Source organism: Lissotriton vulgaris, chromosome 5, assembly GCF_964263255.1.
Source record: "Lissotriton vulgaris chromosome 5, aLisVul1.2, whole genome shotgun sequence".
Lineage (NCBI taxonomy): Eukaryota > Metazoa > Chordata > Amphibia > Caudata > Salamandridae > Lissotriton > Lissotriton vulgaris.
This window is the reverse complement of record NC_141693.1, coordinates 1,528,553,930-1,528,568,108: the sequence shown is the minus strand read 5'-3', so window position 1 is coordinate 1,528,568,108 and position 14,179 is coordinate 1,528,553,930. Positions and strand designations below refer to the sequence as shown.

The 14,179-nt window shown below is 40.8% G+C and overlaps 1 protein-coding gene across 2 annotated transcripts in view; it reads left to right on the top strand.

The window, feature by feature from the left end:
• Window positions 1-14,179, top strand: part of LOC147712934 (cytosolic phospholipase A2 gamma-like) — a 646,694-nt gene that overhangs the window by 563,909 nt on the left and 68,606 nt on the right. For both annotated transcript variants that reach the window (XM_086920395.1, XM_086920396.1), the window contains 2 exons: window positions 3,115-3,225; window positions 4,089-4,243. In XM_086920395.1, coding sequence (XP_086776521.1) covers window positions 3,115-3,225; window positions 4,089-4,243 — 266 coding nt within the window. The remainder of the gene's footprint in view (window positions 1-3,114; window positions 3,226-4,088; window positions 4,244-14,179) is intronic.

Sequence of the window (14,179 nt, the reverse complement as noted above, 5' to 3'; positions counted from 1 at the left end):
CTGCTCTCAATCTTAGCAACCACAGCCCTCCAGTTCACACTGACCCAATTATTACTTCCTGGCCTCTGTTCTCAACCCAGAACATAACAACCATAATGGCATCCATCCACTTTGGGGTGCCTACTGACCCCTGCCCCCTCCATCTTTTTCAATCTCAGAAACAACCTCATCAGCACGGAACTCTGGGGAATCATCCACACTTCCATCTCCACTCCCTTCCTGAACAGACAGACAGAATCAGAAGTCAAACCCCTGCTAAAGAAACCCTCCACCAACCCCAGCAAACTCAAAATGTATTGTATCCATGCTTCAATACCCAGCCAAAGTACTGTAGAAGGCCCTCAACCAACAGCTCACATAATACTTAGAGCAAGACCACCTACGTGACCTCTCCCAATCAGGGTTCTGTGCCAACCCCTGCTCTAAGACCGCACTGATTGCCACCACAGATGACATCCAAACCTTCCTCAACCAAAGAGATACCCTGGACATGATACACCTCGACCTCTATCCTTCATTCAACACCATCTCCCACGACACCCATAACAGCAGACTCTACAACATCAGCATACAGCTAAAGTCCCTCAAGTGGATCACCTGCTTCACTGGTTTCACAAGATTTTGACTGCCTCCATTCACCTCCAAACCCAAGAACATCATATGCAGTGCATCCCAGGGATTTTCCCTCAGCCCCACCCTGTTCAACACCTACATGACCTCCCTCACATTCCTTGTCAGAGCCCATGGCCTCAACATAATTTCCAACACAGATGACACGCAGCTTATCCCCTCGCTCACTGAAGATCCCTCCAGCACCAAAACCACTTTCAGCGATGCCATGATGAACTTAGCCAGCTGCATGGCAGACAATTGCTTAAACTTAACTCTGACAAGATAGAAGTACTCATCTTTGTGAGGAACATCTGCATCTCGGACCACAGCTGGTGGCCATCAGAAATCCGACACCAACTGAGCATGCACGCAACCTAGGAATTATCCTGAACCGCAAACTAATCATGAATCGACAATCAATGCAGTCACCACCTCCTGCTTCCATACTGTCTGCATGCTCTGTAGAATCTTCAGATGGATCCCAGTCAACATCAGAAAGACCATCACTCCGGCCCTTGGCACCAGCTGTCTTGACTACAGCAATGCCCTCTACACCGGCTACCCTATCCAGCTCCTCTGAAGACTACAGACCATACAGACGGCCTGTGCCAGACTCTTCCTGGACCTTCCCAAATGGACCTATATCACCCCCCACCTCACAAACATCCAACCAAAAACTGTATCCAGCATGGTCTCCACAATGTCTGATAAGTGCTGGAGAAGGAGCCACTCAATTTATAGGTTTTCTTTGGCAAAAACGCAGAGCAGGAAAATTCTGATTTCACAGCTACTGAAATCCTCTCACAGGTTTGATACTCTTTATGCAGTTGCTGTGTCACAATTCCTACCTTTGAGCTTATTCTCTTTTTTAATCTTAAAATCATTCTTTGGGCAAGCATGGATGTATATCTGACAAATTACTTCTAAGACTCCCAAGCACTCTCAGACAGTAATTAGGGAGCTGGAAACACTGGAGCACAGGCCATCAGCAATGTTCAGTCCAGGTCCGATTGCTATTGGTCAACTGATGACTCCTGAAAAAATGTCTCATGTTGCTGTTGATGTTCATGTAGCTACAAAGGAGGTCAGCCAATTTACCCTTTGGAGTATACTTCTTAGTCCAGGGTACACGTGGGCAGAGACCAGAGCCATTCAGGCCTTAACACATGTCGAGGACAGCACGTTCAGCCTTCTTCTGCTCCGCTAAACCCCAAAAAGTGTTCAGTTAACTAGTCAGAAAGTGGGGTGACTTCTGGACACTGGCTCGCTAAAAAGTAAAAGGTTCCCAAGATCACATCCTTTTTCCTAAATGAAAACTATCCCACAATGCATCATCCTGCAACATTGCCGATCATGTATGCCCATGAGAGAGCTCGTGGCACACCTAAAGGGGTGTCTAACGTAATGATCATTCCATTTCTAGTCAACCACTCAAACTAAATCTGGGTCCAACTCCCTCTTTCACTGAGATTAAAGCCAGGAGTGGAAAAGTATGTCCTGGCATCAGAAGAATCCTGTTTACCAGGGATCTGTTATCACTAAGCTATAAATGTAAACCCCCCCTTGCTCCTTAAAGTTAGTAACGTTTCTGAACAGTCCTTAACTGCCCAGCTTTGGTTAATCTGAGTCACATTCCTCACACAAGCCATCCTACAAGTCTGTGCCTCTGAAAGCAGGATTTCATGCTTAAACAAGAAAACACTGATAGGCCAGCTGTTGGAAAGCTAATACTAATTAGCCTGCTGGAGATTCAGGCAGGCAAAGTGTAACTTTGTAATAGTTACATTCCCTGTATATTCATCAAAAATCTAATTTAACCATTAACCTGGATTTTAATAGATATGAAAAAAGTAGTTTAATGATTTCTGTAGAATGTTCCAAACAAAACATAACACAAAATAATATTTTAACTTCACTTTGGTTTTACTCATAAAACATCTACAAAAATAACTTTTCAGGTTAATCACTGTCGGAACATGGCAACATGAAATCTTACATTTTAGACGGTGAACACCCTACCTTGTGATTTAGAAGCCCCACCTAGCTGTTTAATATGATATTTAAATATAGACCTCCTTCATGCAAAAAATCGTTATGTTGACAGATCCTGTGAAAAAAGCTTCTTTTGTCAGGCTACACATATAGACCCAAAGCCATGTTTTCCCTGTCAGTCTAGTAATTGCAGTAGGTGCTGCTATCCACAGGTGACATTTAATTTTTCAAAGTAATTGGTTTATTTCTAACACTTTATAAAAAGGGTCTTCTTGGAAAGATAAGTATGTTGATTGGGAATTAGCCAATTGTACAATGCCTTGGGGATCAGCGCACATACATTAGGGACTAGAGAAGAGTAGCGCAGTGCACAGAGTTCAAAATCAGTAGCATCAGTCTACAAATAGCTATCTTATTTGCATTACTGTATCTCTAGAGCATCAGGTTTTGTTTGTACTGTCATTTAGTTTGCAATGGTTTTAACTAATCTTACATTCATTCTATCAACAGTGGCATCATCAGCATACGAGAAGATGGTGATTCTGGTCAAACTCCTGAAAAGTCTTCTTTCCTGGCAATGGGGGACCACCTATAACTATCTGTACAAATGCAACACAACAGGTATATTATTGTTTTCTCTTTGCTACTACTAGAAATGTATTTTCATAATCACACAGGAAAATATGAATTTACACTTTTAGCAGTAACATGAAGTGGAAGGAAAAGTAGCATTTAACTGTTTACAAACAGAATTGTTAGCAGACAATGCAAAAACAAGAGTGGGTTGAGACTGCTGACTTGTTCACATAATCGGTTTCTTTGATCTTCAATTTGACTGCTTAATGAGGTCCAAGCCAAAGTGTCCAATTTTTACTGATCCATTTTCTGAATAATTAAAGTTTTACAAACACATGCAAGGAGGGCTGTCATTTGTGAAAGGAAAAAATGCCACTCACTTGTCTGTTATGAGGTTCTGGAAGAGCCAGGTACTAGCACATGAATAACGATTTATGTAATTTTTTCAGAATTCATTTTGAAAACAGCAGCTCCTCATCAATTTGTTTTAAACAAACATCATAGGAACAGTCTGGGGAGCATTAAAACTATTTTGAATAGTTTTCCTCTTAAAAGGATATGAGGATGTACACTTGACTTAAAACAATATATAACCAAGTTACTTAAAGGATGTTTGGGGATCTTTTCTAGTGGGATAACTTTGAAATCATTTACGTGTGTGATATTCCAGAAGCAATTCTAAGAATCATTGTGGAATATTTAGTTGATCAAGATTAGCACCGAAAAGATTCAATACAAAAGAGGAAGATGTTTAAACAGTTAATTTCCTCTTAATCTGGGAAACGTTTTGATCTCCTCTGTTAAAAGGTCATGAAATGTCAACATACGAAATCTTAATCTTCTGCTCAAACACAGGCTTTGTAAATAACAACAATGTCTTGGTACTTTATGCAACATTAATTTTCCAGATAAGCCTATCCCTAAGGACCTTGCAGAAAAAGAGTTCATCAACTTGATTGATGCTGGGCTGGCAATAAATTCAGCTTATCCATTGGTTCTTCGCCCTGAGAGGAAAGTGAACATGATTCTCTCCTTTGATTTTAGTGCTGGGGATCCTTTTGAGGTAAAGTTTACATGGAGTTTCAAGCATTAGAGAATGACGGATGAAGGTTGATGTACGTGTGTTTGTACTTGCATATTGCTATGTCAAAAACATGGCATTTTTATTTATTGTTTCCCCAGATAAATATCAACAATTTAGGAGAGACCGTCAATATTTACATAGGCACAAACGTTACTGGGTTTCTGTTGAATTTGTTTTTTTTCAGTGATTGAATCTGTATATTTTGTAATGCCTTTTACTATATTGTTCATTTTTTACGCTTTGTGAATAAATAGGGTGAGTGTATCACTGTGGGCATTTAAAGTCATACATTTTTGATCTGACGAATGATCTTAGGTTTGTAATGGTGATGGCCCCACATGAGAAATGTCAAAAAATTGTGGAGTGAATAGCACACCACTAATTAACTGCTTGACATTCCTTCTTCAGGAAACAGACTTCGACATTAAGTTTCGACTGCTTGCTTGCTTGCTAAAAGAGGGTAGACACTGTTCGTTTTGCAAAAACAGAAGGTTGCTGACCATTTAAGCACCAGGAAAACATCATCAATAACATCAACATTATGTTGCTCGGATATCTATTTACCTTAAGGAAATTAAAAGACAAAAGGTGTTTAGCAAAACAGGAACATGTTGGTTTAATTCAACTCAGTGGCAGGAGAGTCTCAACAGAATGTGTCTGAGGAAAGTCTCTCCTTGTTCAAAGTTTTGGCTTGTTATATACACATTTAGCGAGATAAAATAAAACCATTTCACCATTCTTGAAAGCATCTTGGTCGTAAATAAACCAATTTGTGCATCTGATAGGACACAGATGGCTCTTGACCTCGAAGAAAGCTAGTGTGGTCCAGTGTGTATGTGTCCAGATGACCGGCAGGATGAATGCATGATTACTACGTGTGGTGTGCATGTCGTGAACTGATTGGCTGTGTGTCTCTCTACATGCGGTATCTAACTTTGAAGTATTTTTTGGTAAAGTGAGCCTCTGGGCAAACATTTTTTTAGTGGAGCCAATTGCTGCGGACCTGTTTGTGGTGCAACTATCTATCTATGGGATCGATCAAATTTTTTCCCTGGGCGTGCATTTGTTTGTGGCACTAAGGGAGACCCCCACCTGTAACCTGTTTTTCGATAGGCATGGGTTGCAGGACCTGTCTGACCATGTATCTCAGACTTGGGGTTGATGGGGAGGTCTTCTTGGGTAAATCCAAGAGTAATGGTGAAAGTTCACTGAACTCCTGAAAATAATATGGCAGTCATTGGTGTAGTTTTTATGGCCATTCTCAATAGTTTGTGTACAGTTATAGCTTACATTGGTATTGTTTTTAATGGACATTGATCGATTTTACTGGTAACAACATTGTCATTCGTACATCGATTATGGTATACATTCATATAGTTACTGTTGGTATCAGCCCTGTTGTATGGGTGAGGTGATGGCACATGTTGACATTGCATTTATTGGTATTGCCATTGTTGGGTCTGCACATATCGGTGTTTATTGAAGTATCATTTACCCATTCCAACAATCGCATGCCACATGTATTACAAATGAAAGAAGAAATGTATGTGGTTACTATTCTTTCATCCTTCACCTCGAGCACCTACAAGGATTTTTAGTAAGTCTTCCCTCTTCAACACTTACATGATCCCTCTGACCAACATAATTTGGTCATACAAAATCAGAGTTCTTTCTAAAGCCAATGAAGTGCAACTCATTCTCTCCCTCACTGACAAGGTGCCTAGCATCTAAAAAAAGTTCACTGCAGACATGACCAACATTGCCAACTGGATGAAGACCTGTTGCCTTAAGCTGGACATCGACAAGCCTGGAATTGGCGTTTAAAGGGCTTCCAACCCACACCCAGGAAACAATCACCCACTCACATGTCACATGCAAGCTAAACTACAGAAACACAATCTACAGCAAGATCAACAAACAACTCTCCAGAAGACTGAAACCATCCGGAATTTAGGGGCCAGACTCACTCTAACCCTCTCACATCACACACACATCACACTATACCTCAAGGAGCTCCACTAGCTCTCCATTAATAGATGTGCAACTTGAAAACTCCAAGCCCACACCTTCAAGAGAATAGGGTTCTCAGGTCCAGCATACCTCAACAACTGCATCTGCTTTCACACTCCCTCCAGGTACCTCCTTTCATCTAGACTCTTGCTCGCACACCTATAGAAAAACAGATCTTGCAGTCAGGTTTTTGTTAATACTGACAAAGTCCATGTATGCGATAGTACATGTGTGATAAAAACAAGGTCAAATGACTGTTTTCAAAACCACCCGATATATCCTCTCTATCAACCCTGAGTCAGAATTACTTGGTCAAGCAGTCCCTGCAACCTAGGCCTGAGGCAACAGATTGACAGATCACAAATGGGGTGGCATGTAACCAGCACAACAAAAGCACAAACAGGAAAGACCCAGATTAATCGCAAAAAGAGGCAATAACACCAAAATAGTCCTGGGCTGGGGAGATTGACTGCAAAAAAGCTTACATTGCTTGAGGGGATAATTCTCAAAACACCGAAACATTAGATACCACATGATATTAGGCACACTTAGCCAATGAGAACACAGCACATAGAGCACACACAGTGATCACACAGTCCCCATTAACCACTGGCCCTCATTGTGTCCATGCAAGGCTGAGTCACACCTACAGTTGTTACAAGGTGCGTGTCATTTATGACTTCATGACTAAACCCACATTCCTTTCCCTAAAAAGTATCTATGAACTATTTTATGATGCTCTAAGAAATGTATATATTAGCGCTCAGATCAATTGTACTTTGATACAGTCCTCCGACCCAACTCTGTAAAGTTTCTCCCGACCAAAGTCTTTGATTATACCAGCTGTTCAGGTTTTGCCAAACATACCCTGTCTTTTTGTCTTTTTTTTCCAGGGTAAATTCTAGGTAAATTCACATTCAAGCAACTACTTTTCTTACATCTCTCCTAAAGTGTGGCATGCCCTGCTACTACAAATCCAAGGCTTGTTGTCACTTCTTGAATTCTTCAAGAAGCTGAAATTCAGGCTATTTGATTACCACATTTGGTCCTAGGTTTAACGTTCAACTGTCTTGTACCTGTCTAGTAGCAGCGTACCGGCCCAGGTGATACTATGATACTGTACTCCACTAATCTACATGACAAGACATAACATAACATAGCATAAAATAAGATAACATAACAACATAATGCAACATAACGTAACGTTAAATAGCAGAACATAACATGCGTGTTAGTGTAATTTTTGTGACCAGAGGAACTTCTGTGTCTCAAAATCACATTTCAAGTAAAATGTCAAGTTGCTATCATAATATGAATTAATCTTACAATTGTGGCACGAATGTAATATCAAAAAATCTCAGGGAAATAAAATTAGTACACTGACAGTATATCAGCAGTTTTAGCAAAAAACTAGTTGAAACTCCAATAAATGGGTAATGAGGTGGCTGAATAAGAAGGGAGAAAAAAACAAAAATAAATTACATTATTTAATGCCACTTCTCTGACAGGTTAGCTACGGTGATTTCCACGATAATTGTATTCACTAAAGCAGATACTTGGTAAATTGGAGAAACTAGCTAAGAGAGACCTGAAAATAATGGGGCAATCCACCTTATTACATAATTACATTGATACATAATGCAATGTCTGTCAATTTGCATTGTTAACTCCAGAAAGACATGTACTTGTCAAGTAATTTTTCATTTATGTAAATGTACTCAAAAGTGGAAATACAGTAACAAAGATAAGTACATTCTTCACAAGGAAAGTTAATCACTGATCTTCATTATTATCAAGTACTTCTCCATTTCCAAACGAATCAGGAAATGTTATTTTTTTAAATCAATCATGTAGGTATCAATGGTTGTTAGCTCAACGCCCAATACAAGTTTCATGTATTAAATAGGATTCCTCTTTCCCAAGGCTGTATAAAAGATAAAAAGATGCAATACAAAACAAAAATACAACAATAAAAAGTCCAAAAAAGTAGTTAACCACAATGTTACTTAATTTAACTTACAAATTCTCCCACAACACAATTTCTCTTAAACCTACAACACTTATCATATTTTAGTTATAAGATCATAAATAGGGCTCCCAGTTATATGGTATTTATTTTTTAACATTTCCATCTGTATTTATCCATATTTTTTTCCATCTTCTTGATATTTATCCATGCTTATGTTGTGTTCGGCAAATATATTGAGTCATAAAATTGTATGTTTCCACATTTATTTTACTTATAAACATGCACTCATACTTTGCTGCCTGTCACATTTTAGCAAATTAAGAAACGTTTTAACGCATCTTGCTCTAATGGACTGCTATCTTCTTGGTTTGAGTCTGTTATTGTTCCTATATTTAAAAAGGGAGATAGGTCAAGTTGCTCGTGCTATCGCCCAATATCACTATAAGACTCAACCATTAAGATTTTTGGGTGTGCAATTTTAAATAGATTGCAAACATGGGCTGAAGAACACTCAATATTCAGTGATCTTCATATGGTTTTAGGAAAGGCCTTGGCACCATTGACCACCTTAATTTGCACATTCTTTTAGAAAAATATACCAAAGCTAGGGGAAGTCGTATGTTTTTAACCTTTGTCGACTTAACGTCGGCTTTCGATTGTGTCACTCATAGTAAGCTTTGGCTGATCTTAGAAAAATTGGATGGGGAGGAAAACATAATTTTCTTTCTTAGGGAACTTTACATGGGGGCACGGGCCATAGTCAGATTTGGTGGGATTAGGGAATGCACTAAGCCTTTCAGCATCGCAAGACGAGTGCGGAAAGGATGCATGCTCACTCCCTTCTTATTCACAATTTACATCAATGATCTGGAAAATACATTGCTCCGGGAGTGCAGGGACATGCCCATGATAGCCACTAGATCTGTCCCAGCACTATGATATGCGGATGCGGTTTTGATGGCCCGGACAACCTTGGCCATGCAAAGGATACATCTTTCTCCCAATTTATGACCAATTTGGATTTAAGAATTAATTGTACGAAAACATTTTGTATGAATTGTGGTCCTGGGGCACAAAATAAGAAGAAAGTTATGTACATTAATTTTAAACCGTTGGATTTTACTCCAACTTTCCCGTACTTAAGTATATTGTTTGATCACACTGGCCTAAGGAATACAACAATAAAGACAAGGAGGCTGTTGTTTTGCAAATCCATAATGGCCCTTACAAATTTTAGCAGACAAATGGGTAAAAAAACTATTGGGAAACTTTTAATCGTTTATCAAGCGATCTGTGTAGCATTTGCTACATATGGTGCAGGAATATGGGGATATGCAAGTGTGAAATCATTCCAGGTGGCAGAAAACTGTTTTATGAGGTACCTCTTAGCAGTCCCAGATAGTGTTGCTACGTACATTTGCCACGCTGAATTGGGTCAACCGTATATAGAGGATGTTATTCAAGTCCAACCAGTAATTTTGTGGCATAGGGTATGGACTACGGAGGAGTGTGTTTTTAATCGATCAATTTTGAGAGATGTGATGAATTTGGATAACGTTGGCAAGATAAGATGGTATTATATGTAAAGACGTTTCTCATACAAATAGGCCACCGGGATTACTATGATGATCACTTATTGATGTCCCATGTGTCTAGAAGAGAACTAAAAAAACAATGTATGATGCATTTGGGAGATCGCAGAATGAGCACTGAAATTATGAAAAGTACAGTGGTTGCTCATCAATTAACAATGACCTCTAGCAATATCCAACTATATGTTAAGGTACACATGAGTGATTTTGAACGGTTTTTATTGACGCGTTTTAGATTAAATATCTTATTTAGATGTTTAAGTTTCCCCAACATGAATGATTGGAAAAAGCAACTTAGTAAATGTCCATGTGATGATCTGTCCAATCAATTGGATATGCTTATACTGCTATTTTGTCAATTTTATATTGCACCGAGGAAAAGATGGATTGTGCCCATATTGAAGATTATGGATTTTAATCCGTTTCGTCCTGCTTTTTTAGCCATCCAGAAATTAGATAATATATTAACTATTGTATCTGTCTCAGCTTTTTTTTTAAATATTCTTCGAGTACGAACATCAATTTATGCTTCATCGTAAACAGCCAATTTCTAATTGTTATGATTGTTGTTTATATATATGTATACACATATTCTCTTTTTATATTGTGACTTTTTAACTGTCCTTTTATGGTTGTTTTCGTGTATAATAACTGAATAAAGTTATTAAAGTAAAAGTAAAAATTAAGCAGCCAAATTTGGCAAAACACTAGACCTACAGGTAAATACGAGCATCATAATACAAATACATGTAACCATACACCTTCATATAGGGAAATCTGAACCGGTTTATAACTTCCAACCCTGCCTATCTGCTCATCTGTTGTCCTAGAAATCATGGAAAACTGCACAAGAAGAACAATTTTCTGTACTTTTTCGCTTTTAAAAATAAATATAGATAGGAACCACTTTGTTTTATGTCTGTAATTATCCATAAAAAACTGCAAACATTGAAAACCTGGAGCCTTAATCATAAAGCTGTCTTTAGCACAGTTCAAATTATTTAACATACTTCAAATGTTGACATCCCATCATTCAGCTATGCAGGACTCCGCAAAGTGACCAATAACTCCACTGCGCTACGCGGAGGTCTGCAAACTGCAGAGTGCATTATGTTGTGCTGTTTGCGCTGAGTTTTAGCGCCGGGCGTTTGGTCTGCTCTGTAAAATCAACTCAAATGGCCCCACATGCAGCAAAAGATTGCTATGCTTCTTTCTTCGGCTTGAGTAGATGTTCCACTATAGAAGCAGCTTCCTCAATGCAAGTAGGTTTCTCAATGCAGGTGGGAGCGACCATCAGTGACCGCCTGCGTTAAGAAATCTTGCCGGAAGGTGGCCTGGAGTAAGATTTTTCTCACTCGTGATCACTGACTTAACGTTGGTGAGCACGAGCGAGTGTAAAACTCTGCTCCTCTGAGTTTTTCAGAACACATGGAGTGAGGAGAGGGAAAAACTCCACATACTCCGCAAGCAGAGTGGAATTTCACATCCAAGTTTACCCAGGCTTACGTAACAGTGAATATCTTTCACAAATCCATAAAAAATGTAACTTAACATCTCATATGTGGCTATTAAAAGCTAAGTTTATGCCATACTATTTGAAAGCCAAGCAAACCCGGGACCACATGTTAAAGAGGCATATTTGGCCCATGATAAACAACCCAGGATCAAGCTGGTGTGAATTTCTAACACATTGCATAGAAGTAATGGATGTGCATGAAATATGGTCCACCTCCACAGCCACAGCAGCTAAATTATTAACTGAACAAGATAAATTAATATCTGCCGATTGGGACACACAAGCCCTGAAAAATTTGAGCCATGGCAGTTGGGTGTCAAAACTTTATAGCAGCGGGGGTTTGCCAAACTGCCATCCCTCTAAAGCGAAAAATGAAGCACAAACTAATGAGATTATGGTTCGGATTAATTCCACTTCTGGCAATCAAATTCGGCCAAAGGTACAAGAAAGATATAGCCACACTGTGCTGGATCGGCGGGAAAGAGGAGGAAACACTAGTTCATTTACTGCACACCCAGAGAACCTACTGCTATGGATTGGTGTTTCCATGATTGAATATTTGATTTACTTGTTAGTCCCTAGTAAAGTGCACTAGATGTGCCTGAGTCTGTGAATCAAATGCTACTCGTGGACCTGCAGCACTGATTGTGCTACCTACATGAGTAGCCCTGAAAAGGTACCTCAGACCTGCCATTGCATAGTCTGTGCGCCGTTTGGAACTGTCATGTCGACTTGGCTCATCCACACACTGGCCAGTCCCTAACCTTTCCTTTTCTTACATGTCAGTCACCCCTAAGGTAGGCCCAAAGTACCCCTTTTGGCAGGGTGCATTGTATGTGAAAGGTAGGACATGCCCTGGCATGTGGCATGTCCTGCTAGTGGATTACAGCCCATTTAGTTTGTCACTATTGCAAGGCTACCTGTTCCCCATAGGACAGAATGGGAAGTTTGTTTATTAGATCTTATAAACATTACTGGCCCTGGAAACTAGGTGAGAAAATAAAATGTAATAAGCATGACCTCAGGATTTAATGATGCATCTTTTAGTAAAGGTGATTTTTACATTCTGTGTTTGAAAATACCACTTTTAGGAAGTAGGTATTTTATTGTTCATTCATCCCGTATGCCTCTGCTGGAATGTGGATTGCCTGTCTGGAGTTTGGGCGACAGATGGCTAAGAAGCAAGGGTGGCTCTTGGTAGTTCAGGAAAGGGCTGAATAGACCTGTGCTGCAATGGAGGAAGAGGGAGGACATTTCTTTGCACCTCAAAGGGTCTGCTCTGCCTCTGACAATGCCGTCTCCACACCTTGTTGCTCGCACGCGACCTGTGGGCACCAGACTCCGCACCGCCTTGCTTCGCGATTAAGCCTTTGCCTCTCCGACGCCACCGCTCCATGCCAAAATCGATGCCGCTACTTGCATCATGGTTCGAGGGCATGAATCGTAAAGTTACATGACGCACCACCCTCATTCCACACAGCAGCCATGGACTACTGACGCTGGTGCCACAACTCCAGTTTGTCAGCTGATGACAGCGCTTCAGCAATGACGATGCTGCTGCGTACACGTGATCTGCCATCACTGTGACGAGCACCGCCTTCATCTCGCACCATGAACCTGGTCTCACCGACGACGCCATCTGACGCAGCCACCATGCCGCTGCTCGCACCGTGACCTGAGGGCACCGCTCGCCGCACCACTGCACTTCGCACCACAGTACACTACGCCTGCCGACGCCAAAGCTCCTGACTCCAACAGAGAGGAGATCGACCTGCAACGCATGTGACTTCAAGGGCCATGACCACTCCTGCACCAATGTCCGGAACCAATACCTGCAGACTCTGTTTTTCGAATCTCAACAAGAGGTCGCCATGCAGTCAACTTATCCCAATTCACTTTCTTTGGGGGAATAAGGGAGTGCATATAAGTTATAATACGACCTGGTAAGGCTAGCGGTTCCGCTTTCGGCTTGTCATTAGGCTTGCGTTCTCTGTCCATGCCATAATCTCATCCCAGGTGCCTCCTAATTCCAGTACATGATTTTGCGTATGAACCTGCCTCCATATATCAACTGGTACCAGCAGACCGAAAAACAATTATTTATCAGCTAGTGCCATCACAGTGGAGGAGGCCGCCTCTGTCAATTCCTTGTAATATGCGGTTGGGTTCTTCCGATGGTCTGGCAGCTGGCTCCCTAGGGACAAGACCTCACTCCTCTTCGATGGAGTATAAATTCACTGTTCGGGAAATCGGGTATCCACCCGTGGGCGAATTACTGTGTTCACCAAATCGCGCAGTTCTGGTACCTCAGGATGATAAACAGGATGGACTTCTCTCATAGGGTCTGGGTGCCATGCCCCTATGGTCGGAACGTTTTGGAGCAGTCTGCCTCGGTACCCCACTAATGTAATAACATTGGCAAAAACTCCATTCAGAGCCATACCCATCGTGTATACCCTGTCCCGTATGTCATATGTAATCTGCGGTGCAACACCCTGGAAGCACTGTTCCCATAATCCTATTAATGTAGCCGACATGTGCTTAAGTGCATGTTGCTGTAAGAATGGTTCATAGTCTTTCATCATGCTCCACACATCCTCCACAGTATAAATCTCATTCCACGCCCACTGGGCTGCCTGATTTGCCACCATCGTATTTTTAAATCCTCTGAACAGGTAGACTGTACACAGATGTGAATGACGGACCACCCACATCCTGTCCCGTTTTTTCCTTTTAGGAGCACATTTTCAAGCACTAAATGTTTATATTTCACTTCCTAGGCACAGCCCATGAGGAACAACGGTTGTAATGGGAAATGGCCTGCCCCT